The 22,193-nt window shown below is 42.3% G+C and overlaps 1 protein-coding gene and 2 non-coding genes across 3 annotated transcripts; 1 reads left to right on the forward strand and 2 right to left on the reverse strand.

The window, feature by feature from the left end:
* Positions 1-385: 385 nt before the first annotated feature.
* On the forward strand, positions 386-11,963 carry ism2b (isthmin 2b). Its single transcript, XM_084953921.1, has 6 exons — positions 386-1,081; positions 5,530-5,781; positions 6,659-6,989; positions 8,828-8,965; positions 9,085-9,153; positions 9,373-11,963. Exons 1-6 carry the CDS (start codon positions 971-973, stop codon positions 9,888-9,890), a joined length of 1,419 nt encoding a protein of 472 aa, XP_084810047.1. The 5' UTR covers positions 386-970; the 3' UTR covers positions 9,891-11,963.
* A 9,301-nt stretch (positions 11,964-21,264) lies between these two features.
* Positions 21,265-21,347, reverse strand: trnal-cag (transfer RNA leucine (anticodon CAG)). Its single transcript has one exon. It is a non-coding gene; the product is annotated as a tRNA-Leu (tRNA).
* A 750-nt stretch (positions 21,348-22,097) lies between these two features.
* trnat-ugu (transfer RNA threonine (anticodon UGU)) lies at positions 22,098-22,170 on the reverse strand. Its single transcript has one exon. It is a non-coding gene; the product is annotated as a tRNA-Thr (tRNA).
* Positions 22,171-22,193: the final 23 nt, after the last annotated feature.

Genomic DNA, 22,193 nt, shown 5'->3' on the forward strand with positions numbered 1-22,193 from the left:
ACATTTCTATGGTATCATTTAATTGCTTATCTGTTACTTCATCATTGTAGTATTAATGTCTGTGTCTTTATCAGGAGGATAAGCTGTAACATTTATGAAAATACACACAAAAAAAACAATTATTGCCGGGCCTTATATTTGACACTCCTCCCCTAAGCCATTGGTATTCAAGATTGAAGATAATCTCTAACTTTTCCCAGTCACACGTGAGAGCATGTCCGCCTTGTGGCTTGCTGTCTGCAACGCAAACTAAATCTTATCATGTACCTCAGTGCCCAGCGCACCCACCCTCCGCACAGCTGTGAGCAATGAGCATCCTGCCCCCTCCTCCCTCAGCATCAACCCCCCTGAATGCGTGCGTAAAAGGAAAGTTTACCGAAACCGGTTGCCTGGGCGGTGCGCGCGCACACCCTCTCTAGAGCCGGTGGATGAACTTCAGCTGGATAATGGATGAACGCATCAGACAGACAGCTAGCAAAATGCACAGCGTACTATGAACTCCAGATGTCAATGTATTGGAAGTGAGCACCCGCCCACGACGAGTGAGTCACACTCTGAAGTAGCTGAATAAGTGAGCGACAGTGCGGACGGGGAGTTTCTGCGTGGGGTATTTAACTTCTTTCTGGTACTTAAAGCTCCTCCGTCCCGCGGTGTTTATGGAGAAGCGCAGCATCGAGCTCGAGCCGCCACACGGACTGACAGTTGCTGCGCGAGGTGTCAGGAATGGATAGCGCGCGGGATACCTGCGGACGCTCGTGCGCATCTTATTAAAGTTGCGACACTTCTTGATAGACGAGGCTGAAAACTTTTATTTGTCCTGAGCCAAAAGTCGGAGAGAAGAAAACACGAAAAGGACACAAGCGCTTTTTGTGTTGTTGTTGTAAAGCTGTAATCTAACCTAAAACACACAGTGCACAGTGAAGCACTTTTACCGCCTTTAGGCTTCACGGGAAGCTTTGAAGTGGAGAAGATGAGTCAAGAGGTCCCGAGAAGATTTCAGATGCTGGTTGTCCTCTGGTCAATACTTCTTGTGAGTGTGGTGACAGGGTTACCTACCAGACGCAAGAATATTGCCCACAAAGTAAGTTCTCTTCTCCGTTTTTTCCTTTTTCTTTTCCCTTTCTCTGTGTTGGCTTTTTTGTGGCGTAGAGTTTAGCAACAAGTTAGAAAAGGCCATAAATCACACTTGCCACTGACAGGCAATTAGCTAATGCTTTGAAGTTTTTGCTGATGGTTGTAAAATGTCTCCTGAGTCCTGTTCCTTTTATTACTACAATAGCTTATAAAATTGTACCAACATCATTTTAAAACTAAAGCACAATAAAATATCAGAAAGTTAGTGCTTAGCTTTAATTTCCCATTCAGCCTCTTGGTAATCTAACTGCTTGGTGCAAATTATTTAAGTTATTCACTTTGTTTGCAACATTTAAAACTTATGTTGTGCATTTGTTTGTAATTTTGTTTGCTGAAATTTAAAAATCACAAACACCTTAATGAAATGTGCTCACCCTCTTTTTCCAGGCATTCTTTAATCAACTAAAGAATTTCCACATTAGAAATTTGTTGCCTTCTTTTGTTCCACTGCTCTCTCCATGTATAGTAAGGTTTGCCATCTCTGGGCATTCACTCTGCTAAATCCAAACTCTCTGCACACATGCACGCACACACACACACTGTGCGGTGTGTCAAAGGGGAATGTTTGTGTTACACATGGACATATTTGGATATCAAAGTCCGCTTGTGTGTGTTTGTGTCAGGGTTCAGTTTTTGCCTTTGAACTCTCTCCTTCTTGTGTGGCCTCCCATGGATGCCCTATTGGGACTTTCTCTCTCTCTCATCATCTGCCTGATTGATGTCAAAGCAAAAAGACACAAGGAAGGACTCATTAGTGACAAGAAGAAAATAAAAATCTTACTGTGGCTGCTGTGACTGCTCATTTCATTCACCAAAAAGCCAAATGTTGGCGACTCTCTCTGCCTGTGACCCCCCCCTGCATGTGTGAGTGGTGGATGAAGAGGGGAGATTAGCAGAGGAAGACTGCGGGAGGAGGAGGACAAGCTGAGTATGGGTTAGGGTTAGGGTGCCCAGTAAGAAGATGCTTATGTAACCAGAGAAAGGGAAGCCTTAGGCATCTCTCACACTGGAGCTCAGGTCAAGTGTCATTCATCTGATTGTTTACGTTGGCTCTTTTTTGTGTTAATGTGGAATTTCCTGTTTTTGCCTTTACCCCCATGCCTCGATGGAGAATAGAGGGAGGGGCGTTGTGTTGAAGTGGCCTCTTTTCCAGATACTGGGACCTGTTTGCCCTCTTCTGCTTTGTACCCCCACTACACATACCAACTTCCACTACCTCACCCTGATTCTACCAGGCATGCATTTGTTGTCCTCTTTCCATTTACACAAAGATGGTGATCAAAGAGAGTCCATAGTTTATTGTTCTTCTGTAATGGTTTGGAAACAGCCAAGTGCAGGACCCTTTGATATCTGCGGGCGCATAAATCAGGGCTGCCATACTGCATACCCCCCTCCCCCAACCGGATCTTGTCCCTACCCCTCTACTCTGGCTCACCCCATCCAGTCTCCGGACCTCCTCTCCCTAACCTAAATGTGTGTCAGCAGCAGCAGTAGCAGTGACAGTAGCCCAACATTCAGTCTTTCCGGGCACTTAAAAGCAGGACGCTGCGGTTTGCCAAAAGGGTGTATTGTCAGGCTGTTTCGAGAAGAAAATCCAGTCCCCAGGCCAGAGCCGAGTACCCCCGGTGCATCATGCAGTGTCACTGTTAAAACGCACTGCATGCCATCAGCCATGATGCCTTTGATCAGAGGAGCCCCACTACCAAGAGGAGGAGATCACGATCAGAGAGAATGAGGGGGAGGACGAAAGGAGGAGGAGAGTGATATACAGGGCGAAAGAATACAGGATCCAGATGTGTAACAGGACGAGATGAGGAGGGTGTGAAAGTATGCGGTCTCTTTCATGACTCTGGACTTGAGATTTTGTGTGTGTTTGGTTTGTGTAAGCCCGTTATGACCTGTATGGACTAAGGTCAGGTACAGGGATAAACGCAGCAACGTGGTGGTGAATTTTTACCAGTGAAATCTTATATCAGACATGAGATGTAATGTTGAAGATGGTGAATCATTAGATCTGTGTGTGGGGGGTGTTGCGTGGTGGTGGAGGGGGGGGAGGGGGCACAGCAAGTTGGCGGTCTTCTTTGGCTGATTATGTATTGTAAAGTATAAAATGTTCAGTAAAAATTATGAAAAATCACATTAAATGTTCATCTAAAAATTCTAAAATCTGTTTTTAGTAAATCTGTTTTACATTAGTAATATAAATGCAGCTGTAGTGTTACTCACCGCTACTTATAGTCTTACAATTAATTTTAAAATTCTTGCTAAAAAAATGTGCACCATCGCTATTTTCAGTCAACTTTTGGTGTCATTTCTTGTAAGAAAAGTGGCAAATAGTGCAAAGAAAACACCTAAATGTTTCCAGAAAAAAGTATCTGTTTGTCACCACCAGTGTTGGTCAAGTTACTTGAAAAAAGTAATCAGTAACTAATTACTGATTACTTCCCCAAAAAAGTAATCCCGTTACTTTACTGATTACTTATTTTCAAAAGTAATTAATTACTTAGTTACTTAGTTACTTTTAACTTTATGCATCAAGCAAAAATTAAATTATATGCACCATTCTCTGACTTGAATAAATTAGTTTAACATTTAAACCTATTTTCTGCACATTCCAGCACATAAAATAAAATATTTTTTGTGTTTACACTCAGTCTTTCAAATAGATACAAGTAAAACACAGCAGAAAATAAATAAAGTCAAAGACTAGCGGTCCTGTTGCTCTATTTTCACCTGTAAAGCAGGAGTGGGGTAGGCGGAGGTTTACCCTGGTGCAGGTGTGCCGCAGCGGTCAGTGGAAGAATCCGCGAGTTTCTCTGTGAATTTCCCATTACCTCGTTGCGCTCGGAGCTTGTTTAGGGGTTTTTTTCGGTGTAAAAAGAAGTTTTCTTCCCACGCACAACAGACGCTAATGTTTTTGTCACTTTTTATGGAATCAAACTCAAAGTAAGGTCAGTACTTCCACGCTTTAAACGCTGCACGCTCACATTCTCTCCCGCACTCGATATATGATCCATTGTTGATCTGCACACAGCTGTTGTCAGAACGTTGCACTCGCTTACGTCACTGTCATGAGACATTCTTGCAAAAAAATCACCGTTTTAGTAACGCAGTAACGCAGCGTTCCTACGGGAAAGTAACGGTAATCTAATTACCGTTTTTTCAATAGTAATCCCTTACTTTACTCGTTACTTGAAAAAAGTAATCAGATTACAGTAACGCGTTACAAGTAACGCGTTACTGCCCATCTCTGGTCACCACCAGCGTACACATATTTGAGGAGGGCTCACCTTTATCCATCATTTATCATCCCTGACAGGCACCGCCTCCTAACCAGCTTTATGTGTTCACATTCTTGGATTTGACTGACTACGTAAATTCTTTATGGGATGATCACAGGCGGTCCCTGAAAAGTCTGCCCTGTTCTCGAGGCCATAACCATAAATCATGAACTGACTGGTCATTCATTAAAGCGTTTCTTCTGCTCTTTAGCCCACCGACTGCCACTGTTGTGCTGAGCGTACCACAAACTGGCACAGGTCCAATCTGAAATTCTTGTCAAATCATATGTTTGGGCCAGTTAGCTCTTTCACAGGATGACAAAAACATGAACGAATGGCAGACAAGGGTTCATTAGGGGTTTTTGTTTTTTTGCTCTTTACCAGTGACTGTCATGAAACAGTCATGTGTCCTATTAGATTTAAAACAGACTAAGCAAAAAAACAGCATCACATTTTAGAGACATTTGGTACATGTTTCCGCAACTATCCACTATTATAATGTCACCTCTAATCACCATTAATCTCGGAGATCAGCGATTCTTCCTGCCGGCCTTCCTTCTTAGTAACTGTAAAACCTGAAAGGTCAAATTAAGCAGTGGCAGTAGCGGCGGCAGCACAGCAGGTTCAGACACACTCGCATCAGCCCAGGGGTCCCACGCCTCCCAGGCCCTCTCATTAAAGCTAAAAGCGGATCTCTCTCTGGCACAGGACCCTCTTTGTCCACGGCCTGGATGGCATGACTGTTGTGGGAAAAAAAAAAAGAAAATGAACCGAAGGCTGGGTGATGACTTGGCTGGTTAGTGGATGCCCAGGGGCCTTTTGGAATTGCTTACCAAGCTGCAAAGCGGTGGATGGTGTAAAGGCTTTCTTCCTGAAAACTGAACACTAATTGTTTTTAGACCCTTCAGTAAGCCACTATTAATAATAGATCTTTCTTTCTGCAACCAGCCCTTAAGCAGCAGACACTGGTGGTGTCTGCAAACTTTGTCACCTTGCAAGCAGAATCGCACCGTAAGAGTTTTTCTGTCAAGTGTTCTTTTGGTTAGTTTCTTAAATTATTCCAGTAGATAACTTGTGCTCACTGTAACCTGCATTTACCTGTTCTTTCCGTCAGGCTCATGGCCAGTCAATTCATAGTGGTGGTGTCCAGTTTGCCTCTGAGGCTTTGGAGCAGCAGAACCAGGTTCAGAGTCTGCTGCCTGAGCCCCACAGCCACCAGAGGAGGTGGTCTCACCCCCAGCACCGCTCCCTTGGTGTTCTTCCACAACCTGAGCCTGAGGAGGAGACCAAACCTTTTATACTGGATCTGAAGAACTTTCCAGACCTGGCCAAAGCTGACATTAACTCACAGAACCCCAACATACAGGTTAGTAGGGACAAGGGAGTCACGTGATATTACCTCTATGTTATATGTCTAGAGGCTAAAAGGAAACCCTTTAATGTCTACAACAAACAGATGAAGACACAGATTTAGTCTTTTCTATGATCTCTGCAGGCACTTATCTTCTCCAGTTTGGTCAGAGTATTCAGAATGCGAGACATAGTTTTACCAATCTGCTGTACATCAATATAAGTACAGAGACATTTGATTTCTGAGGAGATTTTATGTAACATAGACCTACAAGACCTACCCTAGGCCGAGGATAACAGCAAGAATATACCCAGCTATACTGAAATGACCATAGTACTCGATCTTCAAGCTACTTTCTAACTATTCATTTTACAACAATTACAGAAACATAGCTTTTCTCTTTAGTCTCACTGCTGTCTGGTCTTTACATCAGCTGAAGTGGGCCCTTGGAAGTACTGTGAATCTAGGATGAGTCATATCGAGGTAATGAGAGGTAGTTATCCAGAATAAAGGTTCGCATTCTCTCCCTGAGAGGATCGTTTAGTTGACTGAGTGCTCATGCTCACGTCTGACTGGCTTACTTAGATCCGGAGAGCGGGTTTCCTGACTAAAATACCCTTCCAAGGATTTGACACGGTTGATTTCTTAAGAAGAGTTGTAAGTCAAGCACTAAAGCTGCAAAAAGTATATGCTGTACTTTTTTATAACCGCAAAAGCAGATTTATTGTAGCGATATTGAACATTTCAGATGGATAATATTTGATTATCTTTCATTGACTCCAAATAATTTATTTAAGCGTTGTTCATGCTGTCCGCAGTGATATCAGTGACACTGGTGAATGTGTTTGTGCCTTCCGTCTGATGAACAGGGACCTTCTCTTATTTTACTCAGGTGACCATTGAAGTAGTCGATGATCCTCAAATGGAAGTGGAGATGGACCTTGCCAAGGAAAAAGATTGGCTACCTTCCTCTTCCTCCTCCCCCTCATCCACAGTAGATTTGCTCGGAGGCAAGAAGCTTTTCTGGCCCCTGTTTTGGAGTTACACCGATTCCAGCGAGGACAGCAACAGCCGGTCGGGCATGGAGGAAACTGGCGAAGAAGAAGAGGAGGAGGAAGATTACTCTTTGGATTACGGTAGTGAGGAGCCTTTACCCAGCGGAGTAGGCGGGGACTGGGATACTCGCTGGAACGAAGGCTGGGATCCAATACAGAGTTACTATGGTAGGTTTTGCCAAGTGGTGCACTCTCTGTGTGTAACTAAGGCCGTATAAACACAACTGTTTCTGTTTCCCAAAGGAAAAAAAGGCTTAAAAATGAACCATTGGACACTAAATAGCTCAGTAAATCATATTGAAAGCGATGAAGATGGTCCTGAAGTAGAGCTGGAGAAAGAAGTGTAGCTTAGAAAGACTGCATGTTAACTGTAGTCACAGTCACAGAGATCCAAACAATGCTAGCAAGTGAGGCTGCATGAGCATTTGAATATGAGGACATTGTGGGTTATGGGTACTTTGAAGTTGACACTGGTTGTGCTGGTCGCAGAGGCCTGCCTTTTGAAGATGGGTCTGATGCTTTTGCTAATGGCAGCGTGAGGCCGGCACTGTTCCCTGGGACAAAACAGCCCTCTGCTTGTAGACAATTAGAGGGCAGATTGGGAACAGAGAATGACAGCGGCCATTTGTCCGGCCCTTTCATCTTTCCCTGGGACCCCTCGGGCCCCCCTCAGACCCTGATGGTCCTCAGTACCCTCGGCGGCTTGGCCTTTTGAGCGAGTTCAAGAATTTCGGGGGGCTTTAAAGGATCCACATAACTAGTGTTGTGTCTCAGCTTGCACAGACAATTTGTTCAGTTGTAAAAATAGTAAATAGTGCGAGATGAGAAGAGGTCAGATTTGTACAGTGAATGAAAAGCAAATTAATTCAGTGCACAGCCATAGACTCACCACAGCATGAAAGTTTTAGTCGTCAAAGGTTTTCCCATAGATACAAATTTGTGCACAATTAATCTATTTGTGTTTTTGAACAGTTATGAAGGTTGACGCTGCACAAAACTCCTCTATTTTATTGTAATGTAGTAACAGGTGCTTAAAACTAGGTTTTACTGTAACGCTTTTCCTCTGTCCTTTATATCGGTATGTAGGCTCCATCTGTTTAACTGTTGTGCATATAGACGAGCGCGCAAAGGCAACAATGCCTATAAAGTGGTCACATCTAAAGGCTTGGTGAACATAAATCAAGGATGTCTGCCTTAGCTTCTTCTATAATTAAGACTCTCCTGAGACCTCATTCCTGTATGGCCACATGGCGAGTTGGCAGCGCCCACAAAGTAAAATTGGGTGCTCGCTACACCCAAGCTGGTATTTCTGCACCCACCTCGCCTTTAATCAAGAATGACTTGTTTTCAGTGTTATTAACACCACAAGGAAGCATGGCGCGGAGGCGGACAGCCACAGCACAGCTTCTCTCTCTCTAATTTTACTGAAGCCTTCTTAAAAAGAACATGGGTTTGCATGGGAAAGGTTAGACCAGGAGAAAATTGGACTGAGGCAGTCAGGAAAGTTTGAAAGCTCATTTTGGATTAGCCTGTCGAAGTGCGTGTTTAGTTCATTGCAACACAAAACTGTGTTATTGTATTTTGCCGGTTCTTCCTCTTGTGCTTGTAATTATTTATCAACACTTCGAAGCTGCTTCCAATTAGCTCCACCTATAACAAAAGGAAGGTGCAGAGCTGCTATTCTAATCTTCTCATCACCTCTCGTAATCTCTGCGACACTTTTCTCATTGTGTAAATTCTGTTGTGCTTTAATCTTAATAGGCTTTTTCTTGTTTGTGTGGAATAGGTTTTGATCAGTAGGAAATGAGTCACAAACACTTAATCTGAGTTCACAGAAAATGCTTACATTTTCAGTCTCTGATGCTCTGATGAAAGCCACAAGGCTGAAACACGTTTGCATGTTTGTGTGCATAACAGCAAATAAACGAGTGAAGTTAAAATCTGTTAAGCACTACTTGTGTATCTTTGGGTTCCTGACACTGATGTTTACATTTTCTCTTCCACAGAGAAAGACATAGATGATTGGACACCCTGGTCTCCCTGTTCAGTGACATGTGGACATGGTGAGAGGAAGAGGACCAAGTCCTGTGGGTACTCCTGTACTCTGACAGAAGCTTCTAAATGTGACCTGGAGCCCTGCCCGGGTAATATTTTACTTCCAAGCATATTTTACTTTAACACGTGCATTAAATGATTCAGATTTTTATTCTGATTTGCAGGGCTTTTTTTTCACTAATCTGCTAATCTATCCCTCTCTATGTAGGTGATGTCAACACTGTGGTAGAGCCTTTCCCTTTCGAAATGGAAAATGGCACAGAGCCTTTTGGAACAGGTGAGTGTTTATTCGGGATGTTTTCCATAACTGTAAAAAAGGTTTCTCAATCAGATATATACTGGAACTGGATCTAGATTGGGCTTACTCAGTAGTGTAATGCAGATGTATACAGATGCAAGTATAGGATTCAGACTTGACTCCATGGTGTCTGTTCATCTGTTCATGCTCTCAGCTGTGGCAGAGATTAATGCGGTGTTGCTGTCTTCTTTCCAACAGATGTAGACAGCTGTGAGAAATGGCTCAATTGTAAGAGTGAGTTCCTGCAGAGGTACCTCCATCAGGTTTTGTCTGAGCTGCCCAACTGCCCCTGCTCCTACCCTTTCGAAGCCGCGTACACTGTGGTCAGTGTCTATGATGACGCTCACGGACGGCCGTTCCGCTGGCACGATGCCAGCGGCCCCAAGGAGCGCCTGGACATCTACAAGCCTTCAGCGCGCAGCTGCATCCGCTCGGCACTGTCCAGTGACTCGACTACCCTTGCGGCACAGCACTGTTGTTACGACGACCGCGGGAGGCTGATCACACGAGGAAAAGGCGCAGGCACGCCGAACCTGATTAGCACCGAGTTTTCGCCCGAGCTGCACTTCAAAGTGGATGTGCTGCCTTGGATTCTGTGCAAGGGAGACTGGAGTCGCTTCCATGCGGTGCGACCACCCAACAATGGACTGAGTTGCCCAGAAAACCCCCACGAGGATGTGTTCATGAATGAACTCGAAGAGGCCAGGGAGTACTGAAGGACCACAGCCAAAACTACCACTTCACTCAGAGAGTCAGAGGGCCCAATCCTAATTTGAGGGGAGGTAGCCTACCTTAAAAGTCATGACATATTACATCAAAGCCACCTATAAATAATTAAATAGACATGACTTGAAGGAAATTTACAGGTTAGGAGTTTTGCAGAGGTTTAGGAATATTGGTGAAGTCTGGTTTCCTCAAGTTAGGATTTGGCACAGTATCCTTATATCGGCCTCAACCAAGCTGAACTAAAACAAAAAATACATTGTTGTCTCATCACTTGCCAACCTGTTACACATCTGGCATGACACCAAGCTCTTTCTCTTTATATTCAGTACTCTCTCCTGTGTGTAAGCATGATGTCTGCCTACTGGCTTTTTTGATGCTATCTTTGAGTGCTTGTGATTGACAACACCAACATTAAGAAAACATCCTGATCATGCTTATTGTAGATTTTACATGAGGAAATATAATGAATATGAGCTTGATTGATTGATGGAACAAGCACATGGCTTGGACAGTCCAGGTGATAACTAACTATGCTGCTACAGTATAAAATCCTTCAGGTTTTACAAAGGCATTATGAAGTGGAACAAGACATTAGTTTCACAGGACACATTCATTCAGCCAGTCCTCTGAGTTATTTAACTGAAGTAGGAGGTTATTGAGAAATTTGAGGTCTCAGCCAGACAACTAAGCTAAAAGGATTTGGAACATTCATTTGCAAGTGCTTAGTTTGCTAGAGAGAATGATGCTCTTAGTCTTCAGGTAGAAATGATAAAAGAACAGAACATTTGATTTCAAATGCTATGTCACACCGATTGATTTCAAGTGTTTCCACACATTTTCTTTCATTGCCAGGAAGTATATGTGATCTGGGTGCCAAAGAGATAAAACAAAAGTTTGACTGTTGGTGCCTGTGTAAATCCCACCTCCGTATCTCCACGCAATGTGGGGAAAACATTACGTTCTTTTAGATTGTCTCTGCTATCTTCTCAGGGGGGGGACTAGCTGACCATCACAACAAATTTGCTCATTTACCTCGACAGCGGAGCACTATTGGATCTTGTACAGTCTTGTGGGTAAAGATTAGTAGAGGCGTGTTGGGTGTGTAATCAATAATTGCTGAACAGATGATGCTTTAGTGCAGTTGGAGTCCTTTGATCCCTGTTGTTGATGAATTGTGTGGTTTGTTGTTTAAGGTCTTTGAGTTTATGTACAGTGCTTGATTGGATAGAAAGGACATTCCTTCTCAAATAAACATCCCTGAGAGGTCATTCAGGTAGCGACCCATAAACAGGCTGACGCAGGATACTGGTAATAGTCTCTTACCGTTATATGGTGTGTGTTCAAGTGTGTGGCTTAAGAGTGTTAAGTGTGGCTCGTGAGATTGATCAAGCGACTGTTTAACCGCTCTCAGAATATTTTTTGGCTTTGTAGCTACAGAGGTTTTTAAACACTGCACATCGCTTAAACAATCCTCACTTCTATAACAGCCTATCAAAATGACCTCATGTGCCACGTGTCCTTTCTATCCAGTCTAATTCTATGGATGTCTGCTCCAAACCTTTATCTTTTCAGGAAGTCTGCATCCAGATGCATTTTTGCAATCATGCATTTGCATTTTGGTATCACCAATTCTAAAGAAAAGGCACTTTACTTTTGCCATTTGTTGATGAGAGTGTTATTGTGAAGGGAAACTTGCCAGAAATGCTGCATTGTTATATGAAGGTGCATATATAATACGTATAACTGTTCTGTTGAGAAAAGCATGACCTTTTTGTGACGTCTGAATCTAGTATTACATATATGGTGTTGTACAGTATTTATTTGTCTGTTCTTGTTTTTTAAGTTTGCTGAAGCTTTGAAATGACTCTACTCTCATCATGGTGCACTAGTAAGACTGAATAATGAAGGCACCCATTAACTAAAGGGAAACCTCCTGCCTCATATCACTACATGAAACAACAACAGGTGTCTGTGTTTTATTCTGTTCTACTGCAGTACTCTATAAATATGTTGCAATTATACTGAAGAAATATATATATATATATATAAAGACCTTGCATTCATCATCTGACTCTTGTGGTGTTTCTTTTTCCACTCTTTAGGTACTGTGTAGTAGAGCCAAGCTGAATGCTTTAAAAACATGAGCAGCCTGAGACTGCACGCCTCCGCCAAGGCTGAAATTTCCCTCAACAACATGCATGAATTGAATCCCTGTATCCAGACAGTCATGTGGATCTGGATCAGCTTGTGATATAGCAATATAAAGAGGATGTCTGTCATTTTTAGTCATTTCTATTCAATATGCATTTGGAAAGACATGATTCTGAATGTGCAGTTTTTTCCTATCTAGCAATGGTAAACAATCCTTTAAAAAATTCCTGGATCCTAATCCAGATCCGTACTGACACTTCTAGGGGCGCCAAGGCCTACGAGGGGGACCTTAACCCAACAAACTGAATGTGAGGAAAACAGTATGTAAGAGTTCAACAATATGTTACTAATGGCTGGAGTGGATACAGTTTTATATCTAAAATTTATTAAAAAAAAAAAAAAAAAAAAACTATGTAGGTTACAGGCTTAGTGCAAAACATGTGAAGGATACACTCACCCAACCACTTTATTAGGTACACCTTGCTGGTAGTGGACCCCCTTTTCCCTTCAGATCTACCTTCATTCTTTGCGACAAAGACGCAACAACGTCCTGGACACATTCCTCAAAGATTTTGGTCCATAGTGCCATAACAGCATCGCAGAGGTGCTGCAGATTTGAAATCTACAGCCAAGAATCCCCCCCCCCACACACACACACACACACATTACACCACCACTGGAGAGGCGGGATCGATCCATGCTTAAATTCTGATGCTACCATCTGAATATCTCAGCAGAAAATCAAGACTCATCACACTATTCTTCCAGTCATTTATTGCCCAATTTTGGTGAGACGATGTGAGCTCAGTTTCTCGTTCTTAGTTTAGGGAAGGCACTTGGTGTGGTCCAATCTGCTCCAAGGTTCGACACGTTGTGTGTTCAGACATGCTCTTCTGCATACCTTGGTAGCAGAGGTTCCCAAAGTGGTGGTGGTGGGGGGGGCGTGGTATGAAAAGAAAAAAAAGAGCGCTTGGACACTGCTAGCATAATGGACAGGTTTTCGACGGGGCTCACACACAAACCAACTTCCTTCCAAGCCAAACACTAGAAAATATGGTGAAGCATATTTGCCCTTTGGCTTCACCTGCACGAGTGCCGAGGTAGGTCTCCCTGCAGAATTGCATAGAAACAGCTGCGTTTTCAAAAATAGGATGTGTTTGTGCGGGGGGGGGGGCTTAGGTGGTGGTGGGGGGCAGGGGTGCGAACATTTTTCTTGTAAAACAAAGGGTGGCCTAGCAAAAAAAGTTTGGGAACCACTGCCTTGGTAGTAACATTTGGTCATGTCCTCCTGTGACCTCTGGCATCAACAAGACATTTTCACCCAGAAAACTGATGCCCACTGGATATTTTGGAGGGGACCATTGTGTGGAAACCCTAGAGATGATTGTGTGGCGAAATCACTGTATATCAACAGTTTGTGAAACAGACCAACCCACTTGTCACCAGCAACCATGCTACATTCAGAGTCAGTTGAATCATTTTTCTTTCCCATTCTGATGCTGAGTTTTAACTTCAGCAGGTCACCTTGACCTAAATGCATCGAGTTGCTGCAATGTGACTGGCTCATAAGATATCTGCATTCCCCAGCAGTTAAACAGATATAGATAATGAACTGGGCAGCGACTGGGCACTATATTTGATTTGGACCCAATTTCCCCAACTCCGTCACCAAGTACATACTGAGTGAGGCACCTTGCTAGCATGTTAGCAAAGAGTCACTGCTTGCACCATCACAGTCCAACATTTCATCAGCCTACTCTGTTGATTGTGTTTGCTTGTTCTCAGTGTAACAGTGGTCTACCTCAAGAGTTGACTTCACGTCTATAAGTCAAAAGTCATACTAACATTTTCTCTAAGACTTCCAAACAATCAGCCACAGCTTCATCGAGCCATGCATGGGTCACGATTTACAAACATGTTGTAGCCGTCCTAGTTGTGAATCACGAGGGTGAGGCATAATTCACGAATCTGATTTATCAATTGTGGTTTGGGCCCAAAGTTGAAAGACTTTACAAGACAGAGAGAGAAAGAGCTTGATGGTTGTTTTTGGCTAGAAAATCCTTTAAACTGATGTTCCAGAAAGTGGGTAAATAGTGTGGTACTTAGCACTTTTCTGCTTTATTTGAGCACACAGAGCATTTTCTTACTAGAAAAGTTCACCCATTTACACTCGATCAAATGCATCTGGGGGCATCTCGTATATCATGCCCAAGGATTCTTCACCTTGCAGACAGGAGGAGCTGGCAGTCGAACCTTCAACTGTTCAATTAGTGGACAACCTGCTCAAACTCCTGAGCCACAGCCTCCTGAAGTTGGATGTCAGCAAAAGACATCAGACTGTGGAGAGGCTCTACTCAACCACACTAAGTGCATACAATGAGATAGTTTTCTGATTAACCAATTAGACAAATATACCTGCTTAAACACATGAATTTAACCTCTTAAGCCATTGCATGCCTTAGCTGACAGCCGCCATCAATGTCAGCCATCTCTGCTGTGGCCTAGGTTGACCTACCCGTACCATAACATTGTCTGAGGCTATACTCTTTCCAGAGGATTAAATAACATTGAGATTAAAAGTTTAAAGGTCAGGTTAATGCAAATCCATAGGCTTAGGCAAACCAAATACTCCTTTCAGATCCCCTAATTCCTGTAGGTCATGTTGGCTAACCTTCATTTACTGCCCACATTCACCCAAGAAACAAAAGAATATTGGTTTAAAAGTGGGCCCCCATTACAGAAAGATTTACTGTCATGTCTACATGCTTTAAAAAAACATATAAAAATCAGTCTCCATCTCCATGGAGAGTATCTACTTAGAGTTTGGTAGATCTACTATGGTCGTCCAGTGATTCCTAAGTTGACTACAGATGAGTGCTGTGTGGAGGGAAGCCAGACACATGTTGACCACATTTCTCCCACAGAAAAACAGATAAATAACCGCAGATGTGTAGACAGAGGAGAAAGCAGGGAGAGGGAAACAGAGAGGGAAAGGGAACATAAAAGGGAGGGGAGGTTTCAAAGCTTTGTAGCTGAAAGATGTTATCTGGAATATTGAATGAAGCGGGAGTTTTTTCCGGGCAGATGCGTTTAAAACTGGGTGAATACACTTCACAGCTTATGGAGAGCATGTGGATCATGTCACAGAGGGAGTGTGTTGTGGTTGCACAGAAGTTCAAGCTGACAAAAATCATTGTTTTTCAAATTAGGGCGATTGATTTTACGCACGAAATGTGAGAAGACCGGACCGGCGTGGAGGATTCTGAATACGCTCTTTGCCGTGCACTCTAATTTTAGGCCGTGAACGTGTGTGTGTTATGTGATTCATTCTTTTAGTTATAGCGCTGGTGGCCCAGGCCTGGTGCCAGCCCTCGGTGGTTACAGATCTGTTTACTTTTGCAGGCTGGCAGGAACATGAGATTTCCTCTGGGTGTGCTGCGGCCGGTCGACCTGCAAACAGCACGGTCCTTCAAGTGCCTCGCTGCTCCTGTTACAGGCAGCCTCATCCCCAGCTCTCCCGTCGATCGCTTGTGACGTGGGTAACGCCACACAAACAAACATATATTCACCGAGACAGAAAAGGGTTCAGTAAGGTCGAGTAAAGCAGTCGTTACGGACGCGCTCACAAACCTAATTAAACGCTAATTCACATATGCATGTCTGCACACACGAACAGACCCATACACATGCCTCAGCAGCTCTACCTATGCGACTTGGAGAATACCAAAGGATCAGTGGAACCAATGGATTATCTGCAGGCCTGAATTATCCCATTCCTTGACCAGCTTGACACAGAGGAAGGCCTTGTTCTCAGGTGGTCAACAAAACTAATCTGAAAATGGAGCCTCTATCCCAGGCAGAGTCTGAAAAAGGAGGAGCTGTGGGATACAAGTGGCACTTCACACAATTTCTACTTCCACTCTTACAGACTGAAAAACCTGCAAATATAAAACTACTTAAGCACAAATGCACTTGAAGCTAAATGCTAACACCAGCAGGCCGACTTAATGGCAATTGCATGTTGTCAACAGTGACTGGTTGACACATTTGCCAGCTTCATTTTGCATGTTGGAACACCATATTCAAAAAAATCATAAAATCCAAAGAATTGGCATTTATAATAAATCCTTTTTAAAATGTATAAATGTTAATAATGTGTGATGATGCTTGTGAAAGGTTTTGTTGAGGTTAGCCCACACGTTAAGGACGAGAATACACTACGATTGTTACAGTGAAATGGGAAGGCGGAGCGTGCTAGCTAGCTTGATTTGCAGACTACAAAAATACTAGAAGTCAAGAAAACTTTCTAGATGCAAGCATAACCACAGAAAACCTCTGAGTCACCAGTTTGCAGACAGAGTGACTCACAGTGACTCGGAAAGTGACATTCTTTGTCAAGAATGTTGTTGGTGAAATTACCCATAGGCATGCTTACAGTATGATAAATATGCCTTTCAAAGTTGTTATATTTGCCATTTTAACCATACACAGCATTAAAGAGGGATTTAGTTACCATGGCATCACCAGTTGGTTCTCAGGTCACATTTTGATGAGGTGACATGTGAAGCTACAAGTTCACTGGCGTGTTGTTCCTCATCTCTGATGCCTTGAATACCCAAATTTTACAAAATAAACTTCATGTTTTGTACAGTATGACCCCAAATGAGGGCATGAACTCCTCAGTAAAGTGGTTACAGATGTCTTTGCAGAGGGCTGTTTGCCTGTAGATACTATAGGACTGTAGGTCTTTTTGCAACCACCCCTGGTGGCCTGTAAAAAGAATGGTTTAAGTCACTTTCATGCTGGCTTCACGTGTCAGACCCAGAAGCTAAGTCTGTGTTTTATGAGAATTAATGTAATATGAAAGGCAACAGGACAAGAGGCCTCAAGTGGCCGCTAAAGCAAATGCAGTTTTCAGCATTGGTTTGGCTTGATAACAATATCGTGGTGATTGGGGAAAAATAATTAGGTGATCCTCTAGGCATAATATAATCCTGTCACAAGTTAAATCGCAATCAATACGTAAGATTTTAAAAGGTATCTACACGACAGTTTTTCAAAGAGATGAACCTAAATACGCCCGGTCAAAGGACATATCCAGTTATTACTGATGTATTTCAGCTGAAAACAAACAACCCTCGCTGTCACATTCCAGCTTAAGAGATTAAAAAAACTGGGTTCGGCATGCATTTACATGAACAATCTCAAGTTTGGGATACTTGTCCTTCCCTCTTTAGTATTTTCATGCTTTTCATGTCTCTCGCAAACCAAGGACTGATAACATTTTCAAGTAAGAATAATATTCGGCATGATAATCCCAACACTGGACATCAATATCCTCAGAGAAGTCTGAATAGCTGACATTCTTTGGATGAACCAGACTCTACAAACTTTTGTTTGTTTACTCATGTCCAGTGGGAGTCTTAATTTTCTCTCTGTTGATAATATAATCAAAAGAACAGCCAACACAATACCTTTGGACATGAGAGGGGCCTGCAGATCCAGTAGTGCTGAGGCGGCAGCCAGCCAGCCATAACAACATCAAACGGCCCCCAGCCTCCAGCGTTTACACAGAGCCAAGATCCTGGACCAAAATATGATTGCTTGTTCTTTTTAAGATAAGAATGCAGACAAGCTTGAAGGTTATTGCGAACAATATGCACAGGTATGAAGCGGCCGTAGCAGTAAAAGTGGCTGGATCGTATCAAACAAATAGAAAGAAAGTGGTATTTAAGGTCAGATGAGGATTATTGGATTCCTTAGATCAGAATTTGTGATCTTGTCTTGCAGGAAATGGTGGAAACAAAAAACAGACGACATTCTCGTTTAAATGTTTGATTAAAAAAAAAAGTGTGTTTTAAAGTAGAAACCATTACAGTGTTTTCTAGCCAGTCTATGTATGTCGTACTTTAGTTCTCTAAAGAAATAGGCCAGAAAGAATGGTGGGAATTTTGGAAGCTGTCATTGAGCACCATCTGCTGGTCATCATTTGTAAGTACACAGGCCTTATTAATTCAGCCTGAACTGTAGCAGTCCTGGATATAACGCTTTGTTTGTAGCCTAATAAATGGCCTAATATTTGAAAGAATAAAGAGAATTTTTTTAAAGCTATTTATGTTTTATTTTATTATTATTTTATTATTATAAAATAATAATATTTTTTATTATTATTTTGTTATTTATTTTCATCATTTTAGGAGTTTGTTTGGTATTTATGAAATCGAGCCATGTGAATAAGAACGCTTTAGAGTTCTCTAAAATCCAAGTAAATCCTTCCATAGGAAGGAACCTCCAGGTTAGACTGTAGTAATTCTCTTTACTTTGGTCTCCAAGCCGTCGCGCTTCGCAGGCTACAGCTTGTTCCGAATGCTGCGGCTCACCATCTTACTGGAGCTAGAAAATTAGATTCTATCACTCCAGCTCTTGTTGATTCACATTGGTTAAATATCGCATTGAGTTTAAGATTTTGCTACTCACTTTTAAAATTCTGAATAATATTGCGCCCAGTTATCTCACTGATCTCCTCAATCTGTACACTCCTTGCCGAGCGTTAAGATCATCAGGTCAATTACTCCAGGCCCAACCTAAGTTTAGGCTGAAGACCAGACGCGGTCATGCCTTTGCTTCAGCTGCACCTAACCTTTGGATGTTCGATACCTATTTTACTTAACTCTTCTGGTCTATTAGTGCCTCCTTTCTGTCTGTGCTGGTGCTAGTGCCCAATCTGTACTTTGTTAATTGATTTATGTTGATTTTCTGTATTATTGTGAAGCACTTTGGTGTGCCTTTGTGTTTTTAAATGTGCTATATAATAAAACTGTATTGTATTGTATAGGAATTAAGAGGGTAAATATCAGCCATGTGGTGCCAATTAAATGCACCTGTATTAAATATGTTTATATTGTCTATTCTGTAAAATAGTCAGATGTCTATTCATATTAATGTACAGAATTCACCTGCTTGCTGCTACTACTGCACATTCACCCAATGTATATACTATTTATATATATATATATATATACAATGTTCTTCCTCTACCCCCCCCCCCCCCCCCCCCCCCATTTTTGCACATGTCGAGGAGCGTGTCAGGCTACATTTCACTGTGTGTTATACTTGTATAACTATGCATGTAACAAATAAAGAACCTTGAACCTTGAAAAGTAGAGGTTTTGCTGGACTGGAGCACTCAGGTGTGTTAACAAAATGACGGAAGGAAAGAAAGAACATCATAAGGCGCCATAGCATAGGTTTTGAAGTTGCATCTTAACAAACAACAAGACTTGAAAAAAATATACAAATGAGGCCAATGTGGAGATGTTTTGTCATTAATGCAGGGCACCACGTCTGGTGAAAACCAAAGACAGCATATCTGCAGAAACACCGTGGTGGAGGGGTGATGATTTGGGTTTGGTTTGAGCCCTGCAACCACTGATTCAACCATGAACTCTGTATACTAAAGTATTCTAGAGTCTAATGTGAGGCCAATCTGTCTGTAAGATAACGGTTGGCTGAAACTGGGTCATACAGCAGAACACCAACCTCAAGCACAGCAGCAAATCTTCAACAGAATGGCTGAAAAAGGATCAAGATGATGCAGTGGCCCAAAGTCCAGACCTCAATCTGACTGAAAAACCTTGGCAGGGCTTTAAAAGAACCTGAGTGAACTGAAGCAACATACAGAAAACAATAACTTAAAGTTATGCTACAAGCTACAGAATCACAGGGAGTACTTAGCTACACAGAGTCCAGCCTGAAAGCTTTCTTTTTGACAGGAGTCCATATAAGAAAACATTTTAATATCATGGCAGGGAGATGAAAAAGTCATATCTACCAAGCTTAAACCACTACATGAAATTAAAAGAAAAATAATTTAAACAAATAAAATGTGTTTTGCAGCTAAATGTTTTAGCTTACAGTCGGCAGGTGATGTATATAAACTGCTGGCCTGTTCTAGAAATCACATTTCACTTAAATCTTTTTGAAATAAGTGACCTAAAAAAATATCCACGTAAATCAGAAACCATAGTGTATTAAACCGCCTTAGATTTTCACACTGGTGAATTCACCCAGCACATTGTTACTAAAACGCAATCAACAACTCGGCTTAGCATGTCAAAATAATCCCACAGTGTGCGTATATATCACCACCCACGTCTGGAGATAGTAATCATGGATCTCCGCTTCTAGCTTTGTGTCAGCCTAATCATATGGATCACTATAAATAGGATGCTGCACAGGCTAATGCTGCTGGGACTGAGAGAGAAGAAATCGGTTTAGGAGAGTTAAAGTAACACTTTATACGCTTACTTAGTCACAGCCTTTCAGCCCGCTTAAGCACCGCGCAGTGTGCTTAATGCTCAGCCAGCACATTTACACGAGCGAACATAAGTGCGCATTTGATTCACAATGCCCATTCGCATCACTCAGCCCGTCGCTTCTGTACGCGTGTCTTCATCACATCTACGTGAGATTCTGTGCTGACTCAAGCAATTACCCGGCGCTCCTGGAAATGAGTGTAATCGCATGAACCGAGGGAGTATTTCCCGCTTCGCCAGCAGAGGGGAAAAGGCAGGCGGGATCTGATGTGTGAAGCACATCTATCTCTGTAATAAGCACAAAATTGATCCTGTTTTATGTTTCGAAGGAATCCCCTGCCTTTCCCCCATTTACAGTTTGTTTTAAAAGTTGTGATGAGTCAAAACTGCATCTGCGTCACATCGTGCGCTGAAGTTTACAGGGCGCGGTGCCACACAAGCCTGCTCCTGCTAAACTTTCTTTTGGTGTATTAATTCAATTCATATGGCTCCTGGGTCATGGGGTGACCTAACATACGTATTCTAAGGAAGCACTTTTGCGGCATAGCCTACATTCATCTTAGAAATTCTGTTAATTACATTTTTATTATTGTTGGTTATGGTCATGGCATTTACAACATAAAAACAATTACAATAAAAACAGCTTTCTTTTCCTTGTTGACATTTCATGGGTTCATATTGCCCAGCCAAGTGTTTTATAGCAATGTTGATTCGTATTAGTAGATTAAGAGCTCTTGCAAATTAAAATTTTCTGTTTTCAAATTCCCAGCATCCAAGGGGATAAGAGCACAACATTTCCATGCGGTTTGAGAGCAAGTTTGCCTCATCATGGACCGTGTACGAGCATTTCACAGGAAAACCGTCTTCAGAACCTCAATTGTTCAAGAAAAAAAACTGATGTCAGAAGTGGGATTCGAACCCACGCCTCCAGGGGAGACTGCGACCTGAACGCAGCGCCTTAGACCGCTCGGCCATCCTGACGTTGAATCACCCAAAAATCACATTTCCTTCTGAGTCTGATTGAGTCCATCGATCCATCTACTATTGTTTGGTATGTTTCATAGCAGTAATAATGATGCTTATGTACTGTACAGCTTCATGCAGGCGATGACTCTTGCTTGTGTTACTCAGAAATTTAGGCTCCTATGGCCAATTTTCGAGAGTCGGAGATAGGGGTCGCTGTTGGATCGTATTTCTAATGCTATAACATGAAATTATATCAAGCCCAAGCCTTCTGTTTTCATTAGCGCTTTATGTAACCGAGGGATTATTTATGATTATTATTACTCAAAGTACCTCAGTCTTTTTCAGTCAAGCATGTAGGTTTTGATCTGTGAATATTAATATGCCATTTTAATTATGATGACTCGGAAGTTAAATGTCTTAAACTGTTTATAAGACGATTATAGCGTTTAACTAGTGATAACTAGTGTGACTATTCATTTAATATTGATGTAGTATGAGAAATCTGTTTTGCTCGTCGTGGTAACACTACGTAGTTGACGAACAACAAAAAAGCCAGCTAATAATTGAACCTGTACAATTTGAGTTAAGCGAATGACTGAAACATGCTAGATATAAATGTTATTTGCCACTAATGACACGGCCGTGAATCCGTCTCTGTCGATCAACATGGTTATTAGAGAACGAAAAGAAAAAACAGCAACAATGTAACATACCTGAATTTTAAAAAAAAATTATGTTGAAGGGATTAAAAGGTTGTCCCGCGCCAGGCCCCAGCGAGGATCGAACTCGCGACCCCTGGTTTACAAGACCAGTGCTCTAACCACTGAGCTATGGAGCCTGTGCTGGTACCGCCAGTCTTAA

Source organism: Perissodus microlepis, chromosome 15, assembly GCF_051167445.1.
Source record: "Perissodus microlepis isolate ML-2025 ecotype Zambia chromosome 15, ASM5116744v1, whole genome shotgun sequence".
NCBI lineage: Eukaryota > Metazoa > Chordata > Actinopteri > Cichliformes > Cichlidae > Perissodus > Perissodus microlepis.